The 20,161-nt window shown below is 38.4% G+C and overlaps 1 protein-coding gene across 4 annotated transcripts in view; it reads right to left on the bottom strand.

Moving 5' to 3' along the window:
* The window catches only part of HACE1 (HECT domain and ankyrin repeat containing E3 ubiquitin protein ligase 1), a 126,917-nt gene that overhangs the window by 93,635 nt on the left and 13,121 nt on the right, over positions 1-20,161 (bottom strand). The window contains exons 5-6 of one of the 4 annotated variants that reach the window (XM_015137024.2): positions 16,128-16,203; positions 4,916-5,047 (exon numbers count right to left, since the gene is read on the bottom strand). The exons of 1 other annotated variant lie outside the window; for it this stretch is intronic. In XM_015137024.2, coding sequence (XP_014992510.1) covers positions 4,916-5,047; positions 16,128-16,203 — 208 coding nt within the window. The remainder of the gene's footprint in view (positions 1-4,915; positions 5,048-16,127; positions 16,204-20,161) is intronic. 2 more of the 4 variants (XM_028847311.2, XM_028847314.2) reach the window with 2 other exon arrangements.

Genomic DNA, 20,161 nt, shown 5'->3' with positions numbered 1-20,161 from the left:
CGTTATTCTGAAAAGACTGCAGTTAATCATTTTTGGCAATTCAACACATTTATAAATCTTAAAGAAAAAGTTACCAAAAACTAGGTTTAATTTATGGTCCAAAGAGTATTAATAAATTATACCTACAGGGAACAGTGTTAGGTTTTACTCAACTTTCTAAAACTGAAATTAAAAATCAACAAGGCCCAGCTTCTTGTATAAGCATAAATGAATAAAGGGTCTAGATACTGATCTGTGTACTTTTACAGAATCACATCATGCATATTAATAACAATCATAAGAGCAGTAGTTATTACTGCTGTTAAATGCCTTCCAAAGTGTTCACAACATTTTCCTTAATTATATCACCAGTAAAATTACATCATCTCCAGTTGAATAACCAAACTTTGAAATGATTTTTTGAAATTAGTATCCAAAGACATACCAGAATTCTGATATTATACAGCTAAGAATGGAGTTTAACAGTTGATCTAAGAAAAGTTACATAAAAATAAAATTATTAAGAAGTTGTTATGATTCCTTTCATCTGATCATTATTAAATAGGGATAGAAGTAGTTTAAAATCACGGTGCTATTATGCTACAATGACAAAAAACAGAGTGCACTCTCCAACCGCCCAAACCACTTCCTCCCAACAAGAGGAAAATGAGACCTTTATCATGTTTACCGCTAATGCAAAGCTGCATCTATATGAAATCATAATTAAGATTACTCAATTTCTTAGTTATGACAAAAATGAATCTTTCTTCCAAATCTTTTATTCTTAAAAAATGTAATATAAATTTGAAAAAGCACTTCTTGTCACCGAAGCAAGAATATAGCATTTAGCTATATAATCTACAAAGTTTAAGGGTGCTTAGCTAGTTGCTCAAAATGTTTTCATGCACTCCTCAGATTTACTCTAAAATGAGATGAGAAGGCGAATTTCAGAGGATTTATCACCCATGCCTCTGTGAAAAGAGCTGATGTGCTTTATTTCTTAATGGAGTTTCTTCCCCATTTAAAGTTTTCTATTTTATTCTATAAAATATATATAATCAGAATTATGTAAGCTCCTAAGCTTAAAAATAAAATATTGAAACTTACATGCACTGGTATAGGTCTACATGGACATCAGTTCTGAAGACTTTTTAAAGAATTTATGGAAGAAGTGGCTACTGAGACAACAAAAAGGCCATACTGACTTGCCACTGAGTCACTAGGATACCTGACAAAGAATTATACACTCAGTGTTCAACTTATGGAAAGATATACAAATGGTTTTTAATAAATCAGTAACCCTTATCCTATAATAACATCATATTTCATAGCCCAGTAAATCACATCAAACTCAAGATAAAACAATTAATGCTTATACACTGAGATGTGAATGTGTCCCAGAAATATATGAGTAATTCTGAAATAGGCAGTATTAGCACAACTATGAACACAGATTTGTAGAACTATAGTTCAGCCAGGAGGCAAAGAAATAGACTAATTTTTCAAGATTCCCTTTTGTCCTAATTGAAAAAGGAATAAAGATACATACAATGATTGAGAAAATAATCAGTGCTAAGCATTCCCTTTACATTTATATGATCATCGTAGATAACGATTCAGAAAATAATCAGTCCTAAGCATTCCCTTTACCTGTATATGATCATTGCGGGTAACTATAATTGACCAACTATTATGAATCCCGTTGGCCATTACAACCAACCACAAGTCAACATGACTTTTTCTACCCTTCCTCCTCTACTCTGTCTGCAAAATCTCATTCTGTGAAACTCATCACCACAATGAAGTCAGGCTCCCTATAAATCTTCTCAGAATATAATTGTTCAAAGGCATCTGACTATGAGGAATTCTCCATTACTTTACCACATTTGCTTTAGGTTGTAAACCATATGGAGTATATTATACTTATACCACCTAATTTTCAGTAACTTCAGAAGGCAATTCTAAATTTTTAATGCAGCCTGTAATGCACATGTTTTGAACAAGGTTTTCTTAGTAATTCTTGCTTCTGTACTGGTTCAAAGCAGCTAAAATTAGCTTTTACAGATCTTTTTCTAATCTGAATCCCAGTATTTTCCTATCCAAGTTCCTGGGCAACAGGTAGGGTATGCAAGTCTTAGTAAATGACACTCTGCTCATCCGTTATAGCAAAGGGTACTTATATTAAAGTAGGTGCTCTTCTGTCCTGTGAGAGCTATTGGCTAGACTCATTCTCTAATACACAATAGTGCCTTAAAAACCTGGGTCATTCAAGATTAGGACATTTCACGTCTTTTTTTTCCATATAGAATACTTTTTAAATTTAATAATGTTGACTCTAAGTAGTAAAAACTAATGAGAAGAATATACCTGAAAACACTGCATTGGTTTTCAGATGATAAAAGACAAAAAATACAAATGAACAATGCTGTTCAGAAAAAATTCCAGGAAACAGAAAAAGGATCCTATATCCCTCCACTTTTTCAACACCATATTAAACATAAGACCATAAGACAATGTCAACCTTTGTCTACTATCTTGAAGAAGTCCAATATTCTGTGAATTGTGATCATACATCCTGAAATCAGGTTAAGGAAAAAGTGTTTGAAGAGATGAAAGTCCAGATTCCACTAGGAATTCTCCCTTCTCCCAACAAGAGATAAGACTCGGAAAGTTTGCAACAAAAATAAATAAACAAACTTTGTATCCTTGTAGCTACTGGTACAGACTTTGCTTTGAGTTGATTTCATTGTTATTATGGTCAGCAAGAAAATAAATTACATGCTTTTTTTTTTTTTTTTGAAGAGATGAGGTGCAGTGGCAATTCACTGACATGATCCCACAAACTGACCAGCATGGGGGTTTTGACTTGCTGTTTCTGACCTGGTCTGGTTCACCTCTCTGGCAATCTGGCATCCTGAGAGGTCACCATATTCATGCCAAACTTAGTGTGGACATCCAACCAGCATAGCGCACTATGACCCACAACTCCTGGGCTAAAGGGATCTCTCTACCTAATCTTGACCTCTCCACCTCAGCCTCCCAAGTAGCTGAGACTACTGGCACACACCTGTACATTCTATTACCAATAATGTTAAATGTTAAAAAAAAAAAAAAATTAAAAACATAAACAGGGTAGAAAATTATAGCAAAGCAGAAACTCAATCTAAAATCTTAACTTTCAATCTTTATATAAGGCAGTAAACTCTCTTAATGAGAGAGAAATAGCAATTTCAAAAGCCAAATGTCAGGACACAGGAATAACAGGCGAGCACCATCCTAAAACAAATGCATGATTTTAGAAACCTAGAGTAAGAAGGAAAATAGCCAGGCACGGTGGCTCACACCTGTAATCCCAGCATTTTGGGAGGCTGAGGCAGGCAGATCACTTGAGACCAGGAATTCAAGACCAGCCTGGCCACCACGGCAAAACCCCATCTCTACTAAAAATACAAAAAGTTGCTGGGTGTGGTGGCGCACACCTGTAATCCCAGCTACTTGGGAGGCACAAGAATCATTTAAACCTGGGAGGCAGAGGTTGCACTAAGCTGAGATCGTGCCACTGCACTCCAGCCTGGGTGACAGAGTGAGACTCTGTCTCAAAGAAAAAGAAAAAGAAAGAAAGAGGCCAGGCACGGTGGCTGACGCCTGTAATCCCAGCACTTTGGGAGGCCGAGGCAGGTGAATCACGAAGTCAGGAGATTGAGACCATCCTGGCTAACATGATGAAACCCCATCTCTACTAAAAATACAAAAAATTAGCGGGGCGTGGTGGCACATGCCTGTAGTCCCAGCCACTCGGGAGTCTGAAGCAAGAGAATGCCGTGAACCCGGGAGGTGGAGCTTGCAGTGAGCTGAGATCGCACCACTGCACTCCAGCCTGGGTGACAGAGCGAGACACCATCTCAAAAAATAAATAAATAAATAAATAAATAATTTTAAAAAGTAAAAGAAAGAAAGAAAGAAAACAACTGTTACTTGGACCACACACAATCCAAGTAGAAAAATACGATAACCTGACTCATACTATTTAACCAGTGTCATTGCTCACTTTCCTCACTACCTAATCCTCAAAATTGAGGCTTAATGGCAAAAGATAAAATAAAATATGAAGTTTTATTTGCTAAAACTGAGAACAGAATGAACATTATAAATGTTAAAATTAAGTGTGAATACATGACATTAAAAAATTTAGTATATTCGGTTATTAAAACCTATGAATTGGAAATAAAATCAAAATGCAAATTACAAATATTTTGAGCACATATAAAAGCACTATTTTCCTGTTTTTGTTGTTGTTGTTGTTTGAGACAGGCTCTCACTCTGTCACCCAGGCTGGAGTATAGTGGCACAGTCTTGGCTCATTGCAACCGCTGACTCCTGCGCTCAAGCAATTCTCCCACTTCAGCCTCTGGAATAGCTGAGACTACTGGTGCATGCCACCATACCCAGCTAAATTTTTTTGTATTTTTAATAGAGATGGGGTTTCGCCATGTTGCCCAGGCTGAACTCCTGAGCTCAAGCGATCCACCCATCTCAGCCTTCCAAAGTGCTGGGATTACAGCTGTGAGCCACGGCTCCCAGCCCGAAAGCACTATTTTCTATTTCTTCTAACCATACACAATATATTTATCAGAAGTCCATATGGGCCAGGTGCAGTGGTTCACACATGTAATCCCAGCTACTCGGGAGGCTGAGGTGGGAGGATCACTTGAGCATAGGAGTTTAAGGCCGCGGTGACCTAGGATACCACCATTGCACTCCAGCCTGGGCAACAAAGTGAGACCCTGTCTCAAAAAAGAAAAAGTCCATAAGATGCAGAAAATAAGATTTTGCTATTATGCTTCATGTTCCCAAACATGCACAGTGAAAAACTTTTCATGAGTTCAATTTTAAAAAACAAACACATGCAGCTTAAAGTCCTCATGGCTGAACTTACCGTCTTGTGACCGTTCTGGCAGGCAACATGCAGTGCTGTCTGCCCCATGGCATCCTCAACATCAACATCACTGACATGCTGCACAAGGTCATGGAGTAGTTCTGTCCGCCCATTCACAGCCAGCCAGTGTATCTGTGAAGCCATTTAGTTACTTAACGTTTGTGTAGTAGTGTTTTATATAAAAACAGCAGATAAATAATGTTATTTCTTAGCTGAACGTGACTTGCTCATGCAAATCTAAAGGCATTTTAAGTCCATGTAATGGTTTAAAACTAAAGGTATTTTAAGTCCATGTAATTTTTTTCCTTTTTTTAATTTGTTTAAGTTTTATTTATGGGTTTGGGGTTCTTTTTAGAGTTGGGGTCTTGCTATGTTGTTCAGGTTGGACTCAAACTCCTGAGCTCAAGTGATCCTCCTGCCTCAGCCTCCTAAATAGCTGAAACTAGGTTTTATATGAGGAAAATTTCTGTATCAAGATGCAGATTACATTACCACAGATTTCAAAATCAAGAAACCAATGCAGCTGGAAGTGGTGACTCATGTTTGTAATCTCAGCATTTTGGGAAGTTGAGGCAGGAGGATTGCTTGAATAAAATGAGTTCAAGATCAGCTGGGCAACGTAGCAAGAACCTGCTTCTATAAAAAATTTAAAAATCAGCTGGGCAGCCGGGCGCGGTAGCTCACGCCTGTAATCCCGGCACTTTGGGAGGCCGAGGCAGGCAGATCACGAGGTCAGCAAATCACGACCATCTTGGCCAACATGGTGAAACCTTGTCTCTACTAAAATATAAAAAATTAGCTGGGCATGTTGGCATATGCCTGTAATCCCAGCTATTTGGGAGGTTGAGGCAGGGGAATCGCTTGAACCCAGGAGGCGGCAGTTGCGGTGAGCTGAGATCGTGCCACTGCACTCCAGCCTGGCAACAGAGCAAGACTCCGTCTCAAAAAAAAAAAAAAAAAAAATTAGCTGGGCATGGTGGCATATACCTATGGTCCTAGTTTCTCAGGATGCTAAGGTGGGAGGATCCCTTGAGCCCAGGAGTTTGAGGCTACAATGAGCTATGATTGTGCCACTGCACTCCTACCTAGGTAACAGAGTGAGAACCTGTCTCAAAAAAAAAAAAAAAATTGTTTTAAAATAACTCACAATGGTTCAAAATAGTAAGTATACTAAGCTTCCAATCATCAAATACTCTGCTTCTCAGATAATCCTGGACTCTATGCATAGCTTGTCTCTGGAGAAAAGGTATTAGATATTTTTCCTTTCCCAGAAGCAAACGTTAAGTTAAAAAGTAATTAACATTGCAATGCTATCTCCCTCACTTCCTATATTTTACAAGTAACACATGTATCTTGCATAAATAAAAAAAGGAGGATAAAAATATATATAAAACACCTATGAGTCTACCACTCAAAGATAATCAATGTTAAAACTTTGGACTATGCTATCCATTAATTTTTCACATGATTTCTTTTTTCATTAAAAAGAAAATCATGAAATCCCTGTTTTAAAATGGCAGGTTTAATCCATGCATCAGTCTCTACTTCTTCCCTAAACCCCACAGAAATGACAGTAAAGAGTATTTCCTTAAAGACTAGATCCATAAAGATACAGAGAGAACAGCAAGTTTTGGAAGCAAAGAAAATAGATGATGCTTTTTATCTTGTCAGATTATACTTGTTGACTTGTCAGAATGTTACACCAGTATTAGAGAAACCCCCCCAAAAAAATGTGATTCAGATTACAGGACTCCCAAAAGGCTCAAGAATCAATAGTAAGCACCATGCACCTTTTGAAAAGAGGTTGAAAGTTTATCTAACAAGATTTAGAGCCTCATCTCTCTAACCCTCCCCAACTGTGCAAGGCCAGTAATGGCCCCTCCTCCATCAGATAGAATGCAAGAGGCTTGAAAACAGTCTCTAGGTAAGAGACACCAGGCACATTGAACCAGGAATACCACATTAAGAAGGGGGGATTAAGTGCAAGTTTAAATACTGAATATTGATTTTACAAAGCATTCTTCTCTATCCAGCACACAGACTGTTAACATCTTCAGGGCAGTTGGAAGAGTCTTCTCTGAGGAGTATGACCAGCTCAAGAGTAAATGCCTAAAGAGATCGACACTGGAAAGGTCCAAGAGGCAAATGTCCAAGGAGATCATCCTACACTGAAGGCCCTAGTGAACAAACCTCACTCATGCTGACAGTCTTCAAATAGCTTTTTCCATTTCCACCAAACATTTGATAAACGCATCTAATTTGAAAGACAAAATACAAAAATTTTTTAAAGCAAAAAGTAGGGGGAAAAAGGAACCATGAATATTCAAGAAAAAACTATATTTAATACTGTCAGAGAGAGAACATACTGATTGCGTCCTTGAAATGAGAAAAGGATACTATTTTTTGAAAGAAACAAGGAAAAAAAAAACTCTTGGAAATTAATACTATGATAGAGACGTGCAAACTCAAAAGAAGCTTTAGAAGAAAATATTGAGGAAGTCTCCCTAAAAGTAAAAAGATAAAAGAAATGAAGAAATGAGAAAAAGTAGGAATATTAAAGGGCTAGTGTGAATAGGTCTAACGTTTAAATAACAGGAGTTGGGGAAAAAATAAAACTGAGAAAAGACAGAAAAAGAAATCATGAAAGTAATAATTTACGAATATTTCTCATAAGTTCCCATTACATGAGTTTCCAGGCTGACAGGGTCTCAATATTATCCAGCTAAATGGATAAAATAAAGCCAAACCAAGATATAATAATCACAGGATTTTAGAACACCATGGACAAAGTAGATTCTGTAAGTTTCTAGAGAGAAAAATCAAAACAGATTTCATATAAACAATCAAGAATCAAAATAGTACTAAACTTCAAAACAAAGTAAGAAGACAACAAAGCAATGCTTTCAAAATTCTAAGGAAAAATGATGTCTCGTCTAGATTGTCAGCTGAACTGTCAATCACATAATCAGACTCAAAGACTTGAGTCATATCAAACATGCAAGATGGCAACACATCTCCCATGCACACTTTTTCTCAGGAAACTGTCAGGGTTGTGCTCTATCAGAATGACAGAATACTTACCAGAAAAGATGGATATGAGACCCATATAACAGAGAACCCAAAGCAAGAAAAAAGCAAAAGGAATCCCCAGGATGATGATGAGACATTCCAAACAACTGTGCAGCAGACCTAGGTATCAACCAACCCAGCCAAGAGAGCACAGAAGTCTCCTTAAGAGACTCCTTCAAGACATAATCAAGGACATGAAAGGTACTGCATACTATTAAGAGGATATTTATAAAGCTGAGAGAGACTTTGGTAATGAATTAGTAATAAGTTATAAGAAAACTTTAATAAAGCAGTACGGCACAAAACAGATATCAAAGACATACAAACTGGAAAAGAAAGAAATAAAGGCCTGGCGCAGTGGCTCATGCTTGTAATCCCAATACTTTGGGAGGCCGAGGCAGGTGAATCACCTGAGGTCTGGAGATCAAGACCAGCCTGGCCAACACGGTGTAACCCCGTCTCTATTAAAAATACAAAAATCGGCCGGGCGCGGTGGCTCAAGCCTGTAATCCCAGCACTTTGGGAGGCCGAGACGGGTGGATCACAAGGTCAGGAGATCGAGACCATCCTGGCTAACCCGGCGAAACCCCGTCTCTACTAAAAAATACACAAAACTAGCCGGGCGAGGTGGCAGGCACCTGTAATCCCAGCTACTCGGAGGCTGAGGCAGGAGAATGGCGTAAACCCGGGAGGCGGAGCTTGCAGTGAGCTGAGATCCGGCCACTGCACTCCAGCCTGGGCAACAGAGTGAGACTCCGTCTCAAAAAAAAAAAAATTAAAAAATTAAAAAAATAAAAATACAAAAATCAGCTGGGCGTGGTGGCGCACACCTGTAATCCTAGCCACTCGGGTGGCTAAGGCAGGAGAACTGCTTGAATCCAGGAGGCAGAGGTTGCAGTGAGCCAAGATTGTGCCACTGGACTGTAGCCTGCATGACAGAATGAGAGTCTGTCTAAATGAATAAACAAACAAAAAACTGTCTCTACATGCCAACAACATGACTGTCTATGTAGAAAATCCCAAGCAATTTGCCCAAAATCGCCTAGAACTAATAAGCGAGTTCAGCAAGATTGCAAGACACATAATTAACACACAAAAACCAATTGCATTTCCATCTGAACATGCATAAACTCAAATTAAAAATACAATGCCATTTACAATTATGCCAAAGAAAATGAAATAGTTATATGCTTATGAAAACATGCACAAAATCCCCAGACTGTGCTGTACAAAATTCTAATGAAAAAAATCAAAGACCTAAGTAAGTGTGGAGACATACTGTGTTTATGGATTAAAAGACTCAATCAACATAGTAAAGATAACAATTCTCCCCAAATTGATCTATCAGTTTAAAGCAACTCCAATCAAAATTCCAGCAAGGTTTTTTTGTTGACGTAGACAAGTTTATTGTAAAATTTATATGGAAAGGCAAAGGAATCAGAATGGCTAACACAATCCTGACAAAGAAAAATAAAGTGAGAGGAATTATTCTACCTGTTATTAAGACTTACAGCTACAGGCTGGGACCGGTGGCTCAAGCCTGTAATCCCAGCACTTTGGGAGGCCGAGGCAGGTGGATCACGAAGTCAGGAGATTGAGACCATCCTGGCTAACACGGTGAAACCCCGTCTCTACTAAAAATACAAAAAATTAGCTGGGCAAGGTGGCGGGCGCCTGTAGTCCCAGCTACTCAGGAGGCTGAGGCAGGAGAATGGCGTGAACCCTGGAGGCAGAGCTTGCAGTGAGCCGATATCGTGCCACCGCACTCCAGCCTGGGCGAAAGAGCGAGACTCCATCTCAAAAAAAAAAAAAAAAAAAAGACTTACAGCTACAGTAATCAAGACAGTGTGGTATTAGCAGAGAGATTAGTAGAGACACACAGATCAGTGGAACGAATAGAAAGTCCACAAGTGGATCCACACAAATATGCCCAACTGATTTTTGAGACAGATGCAAAACCACATTCATGCAGAAAGGACAGCCTTTTCAACAAACAGTGCTAGTACTGGACATTCACAGGCGGAAAAAAAAAAAGGAAGCCTTGACCTAAGCCTCATATCTTATGCAAACAGTAACTCGAAAGAGATCATAGACTTAAATGTGAAACACAGAAACATAAAACTTTTAGAAAAAAAAATAGGAGAAAATCTTTAGGATCGAGGGCTAGGCAAAGAGTTCTTGATACCAAAAGCATGACTCATAACGTGAAAAACTGATCAATTTGACTTCAAAATTTAAAACTTTTGCTCTCCAGAAGATTTAACTTTTGCTCTTAACACCATTACTAAAAACAGTACTGGAAGACCTAGCTAGAGCAATCAGGGAAAAGAAAGAAACAAAAGACATTCAAATTAGAAAGAAAGATGTCAAATTATTTTTGTCTGCAGATGATATGATCTTGTATTGGAAAAACTTAGACTCCACCAAAAAACTGTTAGCACTGGTAAACAGGTAAGCTGCAAAATAGGAAACCAACATACAAAAATCAGTAGCATTCCGATGTCAGCAGCAAACAACCTGAAAAAGAAGTAAAGAAAGTAATCCCATTTATGACAGCTACAAATAAAATAAAATATCTAGGAATCAGCTTAACCAAAGAAGTGAAAGACATCTAAAAGAAAACTATAAAAAAAAGATGCAAGAAACTGAAGAAGGCACACACAAAAATGAAAAAATATTCCTAAGGGTTGGAAGAATCAATACTGTCAAAATGTCCATACTACTCAAAGCAATCTATGGATTCAATGTATTCTCTATCAAAATACCAATGACATTCTTCACAGAAACAGAAAAGATAATTCCAAAATTTATATGGAATCACAAAAGATCTAGAACAAAAGCCATTGTGAGTAAAAAGATAAAGACTGGAGGAATATCATTACCTGACTTCAAATTATACTACAGAGCTATAGTAACCAAAACAGCATGGTACTGGTACAAAAACAGACACACAGACCAACGGAACAGAGCAGATAACCCAGAAACAAATCCATGCATCTACAGTGAACTCATTTTCTACAAGGTGCCAAGAACACACACTGGGAGTAGGGACCATCCCTTCAATAAATGGTGCTGGGAAAACTGGATATCCATAAACAAAAAATGAAACTAGCCCCTGTATCTCTTGCCATATACAAAAATCAAATAAAAATGAACTAAAAACTTAAATCTAAGACATGAAACTACTAAAATAAAACACTGTGGAAACTCTCCAGGACATTGGTTTGGGCAAAGCTTTCTTGAGTAATACCCCTTGAGCAAATTTCTGGAGTAAATCTGCTTTTGAGTAAAAGCAAAAGTAACCAAAGCAAAAATGGACAAACGGGATCACTTCAAGTTAAAATGCTTCTGCACAGGAAAGGAAACAACCAACAAAGTAAAGAAACAATCCACAAAATGGGAGAAAATAACTGCAAACTATCCATCTGACAAAGGATTAATAACCAGAATATATAACGAATTCAAACAACTCTATAGTAATAAAAAAAAAAATTCGATTAAAAAAAGAATGAAAGATCTGAGTAGACACTTCTCAAAAGAAGACATACAAATGGAAAACAGGTATATAAAAAGGTGCTCAACATCACTGATCATCAAAGAAACTACAATAAGGTATCATCTCACTCCTGTTAAAATGGTTTATATCCAAAGGACAGGCAATAAGAAATGTTGGCGACGATGTCAAGAAACAGGAACTGTCATACACTGTTGGTGTGAATGTGAATTTGTATAGCCACTATGGAAAACAACTGCATTCCTGGACATTTATCCCAGAAAAACAAAAACTTATGTCCACACAAAAATGTGTACCCTAATGTTTTTAACAGCTTTACTCATAATAGCCCCAAACCAGAAGTGACCCAAATGTCTTTTAACAAGTAAATAGTCAAACAAATGGTGGTATATCCACTACTAGATGGAATACTATTCAGCATTATAAAGGAACAAACTATTGATAAGTATAACCTAGGTAAGTCTCCAGGGAACATGACAAAAAAAAAAAAAAAAACAATCCTCAAAGGTTCCACACAATATAATTCCATCTCTGTAACATTCCTGAAATGACTAATGGAAAACAAAGTAATGGTTGCTATAGGTTAGCCATGGGATATGAAGGACAAAGGGAAAGGTATGGTTACAAAAGGGCAACATGACATATCTCTGTGGTGTTAGAAATGTTCAGAATATTGACTATGGTGGTGAAAATATACCATGTACAGGTAATAAAACTACACAGGTAGCCTACACAGGTAATAAAAATGAATAGAACTTAAAATACATAAACATACACACACATACAATTAAAACTGAAGAAGGCCAAGCACGGAGGCTCACACCGGTAATCCCAGCATTTTGGAAGACCAAGGCAGGTAGATCACCTGAGGTCAGGAGCTCAAGACCAACTTGACCAACATGGTGAAACCCCATCTCTAGTAAAAGTGCAAAAATTAGCCGGGCATGGTGACACACGCCTGTGGTCCCAGCTACTTGGGAGACCGAGGCAGGAGAATTGTTTGAACGCAGGAGGCGGAGGTTGCAGTGAGCCGAGATTGCACCACTGCACTCCAGCCTGGGCAACAGAATGAGATTCTGTCTCAAAAAAATAAAATAAAATAAAACTGAGGAAATCTCAATAAGATGGATTGTATCAATGTCCATGTCATTATTGTAATATTATACTATAATTTTGCAAAATGTTACCACTGGAGGAAACTAGGCAAAAAGTGCAGGGCATCTCTCTCTCTCTCTCTCTATTATTTCTTAGCACTGCATGTGAATCTACAATTATCTTAATTTTTTAAAAAAGACAATCATTAACTACAGGAAAATAAAATGTCATGCAAGAAAGGAAAGCAACTATAACCAACTATTTGGCTTAACTATGAATAGTTTTTGTGTAGTGAAAAATATAAACACACACAAAAATGATCTAACTAAAATTACAATAATTTTATTGGAGGGATACAAGGGTAAAGTGCTTATACATGACAGGGTGGGAGGAGGGGCTGAAAAAGAGAACAATCGCCTCATCTTCCAGAAAATCAACAGGTGATGCCTAAAACCAAAAAACCAAGAAGTAGCATTTAGCATGCTATTTAAATATACAGAGACAACATTTTAAAATCCATTAAAATAGCTGAGAGAGGCTGGGCACAGTGGCTCACACCTGTAATCCCAGCACTTCAGGTGGCCAAAAGGGGATGGATCACCTGTCGTTGGGAGTTCAACACTAGCCTGACCAACATGGAGAAAACCTGTCTCTACTAAAAATACAAAATTAGCTGGGCGTGGTGGCTCACACCTGTAATCCCAGCATTTTGGGAGGCTGAAGCAGGCGATCACCTGAGGTCAGGAGTTCAAGACCAGTCTGACCAACATGGAGAAACCCCATCTCTACTAAAAATACAAAATTAGCCAGGCATGGTGGCACATGCCTGTAATCCCAGCTACTCGGGAGGCTGAGGCAGGAGAATCTCTTGAACCTGGTAGGCGGAGGTTGTAGAGAGCCAAGATAGCACCATTGCACTCCAGCCTGGGCAACAAGAGTGAAACTCCGTCTCAAAAAAAAAAAAAAAATTAGCTGGGCATGGTAGCGGTGCCTATAATCTCAGCTACTCGGGAGGCTGAGGCAGGAGAATCACTTGAACCCGTGAAGTGGAAGCTGCAGTGAGCCGGGATTGTGCCATTGCACTCCAGCCTGGGAGACAGCGAGACTCTGTTTCAAAAAAAAAAAAAAAAAATAGCTGAGAGAGGTTGTTTAGGGAGTGGGAAGTTTGGAGGTTGGGGAGGAAGGCCAAGAGACTGTTTTCTGCAAGCCATGTAGAATATTTGATTCTTTAAATACATACATGAATAATTTTGTTAAATAAAAATTTTATTTTTACAAATTTTCTATTCCACCTCCCTTAAAGTACAGGAAAGAAGGGAAGAAATTAACAGATAAAATCTTACGCAATTAAAACAGATTATATTAACACTGAACCATCATGCCTAAACTGGTTAGTGTCCTAAGGAAAGATACATGTTATTTCTAGGGTTTCATAACGCTCTGTTGTACCTACCATGTCACTAAGCATCCTACAGATATTCAGAATACAGTCTTTCCTTACAGAATAGGTTGTATTATATTATTAATATATAACAAAATCTGAATTTTTATAGGAATTGTAGACTCCATATAATAATCGTGATTGAGTTTATTCTATAATAAGCCATTCAAAATCTTAGGAAAGTTGTTTTTCTATACCTCATCCCCCAATTTTTAATCATAAAGGCCTTGAAAATCAGCAAGGTAAGTAAACATTCAATATTATTCTCTATTCACAAATTAAAAGATTCAAAATATAAATACTATCAAAGGAATGTATAATAAATAAAACTTAACATTTTCTGCCATGATTTCAAAACAACTGCTCAACAGCAACATAATTCTATGTTATCTCTACTTCTTACTTATTTATTTATTTTTTTGAGACAGAGTCTCGCTCTGTCGCTCAGGCTGGAGTGCAGTGGCACGATCTCGGCTCACTGCAAGCTCCGCCTCCCAGGTTCTCGTCATTCTCCTGCCTCAGCTTCCTGAGTAGCTGGGACTACAGGCATGTGCCACCACACCTGGCTAATTTTTTGTATTTTTAGTAGAGACAGAGTTTCGCCGTGTTAGCCAGGATGGTCTGGATCTTCTGACCTCGTGATCCGCCTGCCTTGGCCTCCCAAAGTGCTGGGATTACAGGCACGAGCCACCGCGCCCAGCCTGTTATCTCTACTTCTAAAATTAATAATGCTCCATTAAATAATGACAATTTGGTTAAAACTTTGGGACTTCAACAATCTCTTCAGCAATATCCCATACCACCTCCATGTGATTCAAAAATATATAAACTTATTTTTCCAAAGAAAGTAGTATGGCAAAATGGCCAATACTACTTTATATAAAATATAAGTCTAATAATAGAACAAAATGTTAACAGTGACTTTATCATTGGGATGCAGAAGTGAAAGGATTGCTTGAGGCCAAGAGTTCAAGACCAGCCTGGGCATCAAAGCAGGACCCCAACTCTACAAAAAAATACAAAATATACTAGCCAAGGGCAGTGACACACACTTATAGTCCCAGCTACTTGGAAGGATAATGCTGGATGATTTCTTGAGCCCAAGAGTTTGAGGTTGCAGTGAGCTATGATCATGCTGCTACAGTGCAGCCTGGGTGACAGTGAGACCCTGTCTCTAAAAAAAGGTTTTACTGGCTGGGCACAGTGGCTTACGCCTGTAATCCCAGCACTTTGGGAGGCCGGTGGGTGGATCACCTGAGGTCAGGAGTTCAAGACCAGCCTGGCCAACACGGTGAAACCCCGTCTCTACTAAAAATACAAAAGTTTTTTTTTTTTTTTTAACCGTGATTATCTCAGAACGTAAGGAATATAGGAAGTGCTCATTCCCTCTGTTACCTTTTTTCTTCCTTTCTGACTAGCTATCTAATTCTACAATGACCATATTAAAAGTACTTAAAAGAACATAATGAAAAACAGCTCTCCAATAATGAACACATAACACACCTCAGCAGAGATGCTCCTAAGAAGTCCCTTAAAAGTCAGTAACAAAGGCTAGGGGAATAAACTTCAAAATAAATGAAAGTTATAAACTTAAAAAGGAGAAGAGAGAAATACAGTGAGCCATAACTTACCTTAATATTGCTAAAAACTTTATCTCAAATCATTCTACACCTTCTTAATCCCTATAAAGAAGTAACACAGTCCAGGTGTGGTGGCTCACACCTATAATCCCAGCACTTTGGGAGGCCAAGACAGGTGAATCACTTGAGGCCAGAAGTAAGAAACTAGCCTGGCCAACATGGTGAAACCCCATCTCTACTAAAAATACAAAAATTATCTGGGCATGGTGGCGCACACCTGTAATCCCAGATACTTGGGTGGCTGAGGCACAAGAATCGCTTGAACCAGGAGGCGGAGATTGCAGTGAGCAGAGATTACACCACCGCACTCCAGCCTGAGTGACAGAGCAAGACTCTGTCTCAAAAAAAAGTAACTTGCAGAAACACTTGTGCTACACTTTGCCAAACTCTCACATTCAATATCATTTTCTAAAACGTACTTTTAAAGCATCAGATAAAATTGATAGCACTTACTGCTGTAAGGCCTTCATTATTACAAATGTTGACATCAGCACTATATTCTAATAATTTACTCATACATTTCTTCTGCCTGAAAAGGAAAAAGAGTCATGGATAACTGGTACTAAAAAACACATGCAAATGATAATTAATTTACTGAAATATTAACTATAATCAATAACAGCTGAGAACATCATAACATCTTTATCTGTAATATCAAGTGATATCTGCAATATTTAAACAAACACTACTTGAGGCAAAATACAAAACTGCTTCTATGATTCAAAGATTACAGGAGAAAACAATGACACAGTCAGGTTTTCGTATCATTGGGACAAATCATCATTCAAACTGTAGAGAAATTTCTAGTATTGACTAAGTTCATAAAACAGTAATACTCATCAGAAACATAACAAAATACAAGTCTAATGGAAGGGGAATGAATAGAGAAAAATGATGTCTCAACATTGTATCCTACATTCTTGTCAGCAAAATATTTAAAAGATAACACTAAGATGTTATAAAATCATACTCAGAGTATCGATGAAATGCATGTCTATGTATCCCTCTACTCACCGGGGGATGAGGAGGGGGATGCAGAGACTCTTTATTTTTTTTTCAGTTATTTGTACTGTGGTAAAATACATATAAAATTTGCCATCATAACTTGTTTTTTTTGAGACAGTGTCTTGCTCTGTCACCAGGCTGAAGTGCAGCGGCGGATCTTGGCTCACCGCAACCTCCGCCTCCCGGCTTCAAGTGATTCTCCTGCCTCAGCCTTCCGAGCAGCTGGGATTTCAGGCATGCGCCACCATGCCCAGCTAATTTTGTATTTTTAGTAGAAACAGGGTTTCACCATGTTGGCCAGGATGGTCTTGATCTCTTGACCTCGTGATCCGCCCCTCTTGGCCTCCCAAAGTGCGAATTACAGACATGAGCCACTGTGACCGGCCCATCATAAACATTTTTTTTTTTTTGAGACAGAGTTTCGCTCTGTGTTGCCCAGGCTGGAGTGCAGTGACGCCATCTCGGCTCACTGCAACCTCCGCCTCCCGAGTTCAAGCAATTCTCCTGTCTCAGCTTCCTGAGTAGCTGGGATTACAGGTGCCTGCCACCAAGCCTGACTAATTTTTGTATCTTTTAGTAAAGCCGGGGTTTCACCATGTTGGCCAAGCTGGTCTCGAACTCCTGACATCAGGTGATCCACCCCCTCAGCCTCCCAAAGTGCGAATTACAGGCATGAGCCACTGCACCCAGCCTTCATCACAACCTTTTTTTTTTTTTTTTTGAGACAGAGTTTCGCTTTTGTTGCCCAAGCTAGAGTGCAATGGCACAATTTCAGCTCACTGCAACCTCCGCCTCCTGGATTCAAGCAATTCTCCTGCCTTAGCCTCCTGAGTAGCTGGGATTACAGGCACCCGCCACCACGCCCAGCTAATTTTTCATATTTTTAGTAGAGACTGGGTTTCACCATGCTGGCCAGGCTGGTCTTGAACTCCTGACCTCAGACGATCCGCCTGCCTCGGCCTCCCAAAGTGCTGGGATTACAGGCGTGAGCCACCACGCCTGGCCCCTATCAAAACCATTTTTAAATGTACAGTTCACTGGTAAATAGTCCAGTGAGTAAACAGTAATATGTGCACTATAGTGTGTATATATAACACATATGTATTGTATACATATTTTTTTTTTTTTTTTTTTTTGAGACGGAGTCTCACTCTGTCGCCCAGGCTGGAGTGCAGTGGCCGGATCTCAGCTCACTGCAAGCTCCGCCTCCCGGGTTTACGCCATTCTCCTGCCTCAGCCTCCCGAGTAGCTGGGACTACAGGCGCCCGCCACCTCGCCCGGCTAGTTTTTTTGTATTTTTAGTAGAGACGGGGTTTCACCATGTTAGCCAGGATGGTCTCGATCTCCTGACCTTGTGATCCGCCCGTCTCGGCCTCCCAAAGTGCTGGGATTACAGGCTTGAGCCACCGCACCCGGCCTGTATACATATTATATAATAAATATAGTAGTAACATAATATGAGGTTGGTGCAAAAGTAATGGTGGTTTTTGCCATTACTTTGAATGGCAGAGTATATAGTATATATGAACATATTACCATTTATTCAACTAGATCATAAACATCTTCATACCATGGATTGTATCATATTTCTTTAATCAACTCAGTACTAAGGATAGCCAGCCTCATAGTAGCTCTCAATAAAACTTTGATTATTAATATTCAATCTTGTAAATCAATAGTTAAAATTCTCATTGACTGAATAAAACTTTTAAGAAAAAAGAACTGACAAGTTACTTGCTTTGATTTTTGTACTTGTAATGAAGTTAAATGTCACTTAAAATTAGCATTATAATCAAAGAAACTGAAGAAAATAAAGCTCTGGGTAAACTTTTAAGATCAAACATTTACAAAGTTCCTTTATCTAACACACTGTTAGGAAAACCTTAAGAAATAAATATTCAATACTCATGAGACCACAGACCAGATAGTACCATTAAAATAAATGCATTGTTTAAATGTGTGTTCGTGTGTCTATACCCATATGGGTAGATTTCTAAAACCTTTCAGAAGCCTATTATGGACCACTGGCCTAAGCCAATAATGCCAAAATAAATCAATAGGTAGGAATGGGCCAGGGAAATAGGCCCAAAAAAGGGTTTATTGTAGGGGTTGTTGAAGAAAAGCAGTAATCTATAACGCTTTTCCTCCCAAAAATGAATTGCAAAAGGTACAGGGAATATAGGAGAGAAATATATCCTATCTTTCTTATTGAACAATCATTATTACTATTTTCCAGGATCTGAATAAGTCAAATCAATCCAATAAATAAGTGCTATTTTGCTAACAGAACTAAAATATTATGTAACAAATGGGCCCTACCCTTTATGAGCTCATAATCACCTAAAAAATAAAGTCTTCTTTCAAATCTGACTAAAACACAACCTAAGAATACATAATAATTTCAAAGCCTCTCCTTTTAACATTCTCACATAAGCATGAGCAATGCTGAATCCCCCTGTACAAAGAAGCAACTATATTCCTGCTCAGATATTGCACCAATTATAGGGAGCCTATGACAACCAAAATTACACAGGGACCAGTCACCCAAGTGCTCTGTGGAAGCTTAATGGGGCTTCTTTTGGAAAGGAGGACAATCCAATACAGCACTAATGGCAAAGAGAAAAATGCTAAAGCAGGTCAAGAGAAATACAGCAGCCATCTGATGACAGCTGAGGGAACAAAACAAAAAGCTGGCCCCAAAACGCAGATGGACCAACAAAATGGGAAGAACTCTACTACGACTTCTACTTCAGTATGGATAAATGTGAACTCATAAAGAAATTATAGTAAAAAGCTATTTCTGAAAACATCAGCTACTACAGGAAGTACTCAAGTCACTTAGCAAACATTGAGCACCTCTAAGTTGTACAAGGCTTCCACTCAATAAATAATAAAAACCAAAATATTTAAGTATCGAATGTCAAGAGTCATCTTTATAGAAACAGAAAGGCATCCAAATTAAAGAGAGGGTCATCAATTCTTTTTATTCCTTTTCTTCTTGCTGAATGGCTGTGAATCATTTAATATCTGCCATATTCCTTCACTTTTAAAATGTAATGGTCTTCAATCACTGTTGACAGAGTGATCAAAACTATATTTTCTCTGTGCCACTTTGTTTCTGAAAAACGGTACATGAAAATTCTTTTCAGCAGACCAAGAACATCCTGTCTTTCAAGTCTAAGACCTACTTCTTGCTCCTCACACTGAAGTCTTAAGACTCAGTTGCCTACTGAAATGACAGCAGAGTTTTTATCCCTGCTCTGCACTAATCTCTCCTTTCATTAACACGGTTGTTGAAACACAGTACTAAGATATTTTTCTACATGTAACCTTTTCAAGACCTTTATCAATACCCTATCAACACTTGGGATAATGTACCTAGACCTGAGATCAATTCAGCAAGGGAATGAATGATTTACTCTATGACCTTGGGTGCGACACACTACAAGATACCTAACATGGCTAATTATAAAAACAACTGT

This window comes from Macaca mulatta, chromosome 4, assembly GCF_049350105.2.
Source record: "Macaca mulatta isolate MMU2019108-1 chromosome 4, T2T-MMU8v2.0, whole genome shotgun sequence".
NCBI lineage: Eukaryota > Metazoa > Chordata > Mammalia > Primates > Cercopithecidae > Macaca > Macaca mulatta.
Note: the sequence above shows the minus strand (reverse complement) of the source record. Positions and strands in the feature narration are given on the sequence as shown.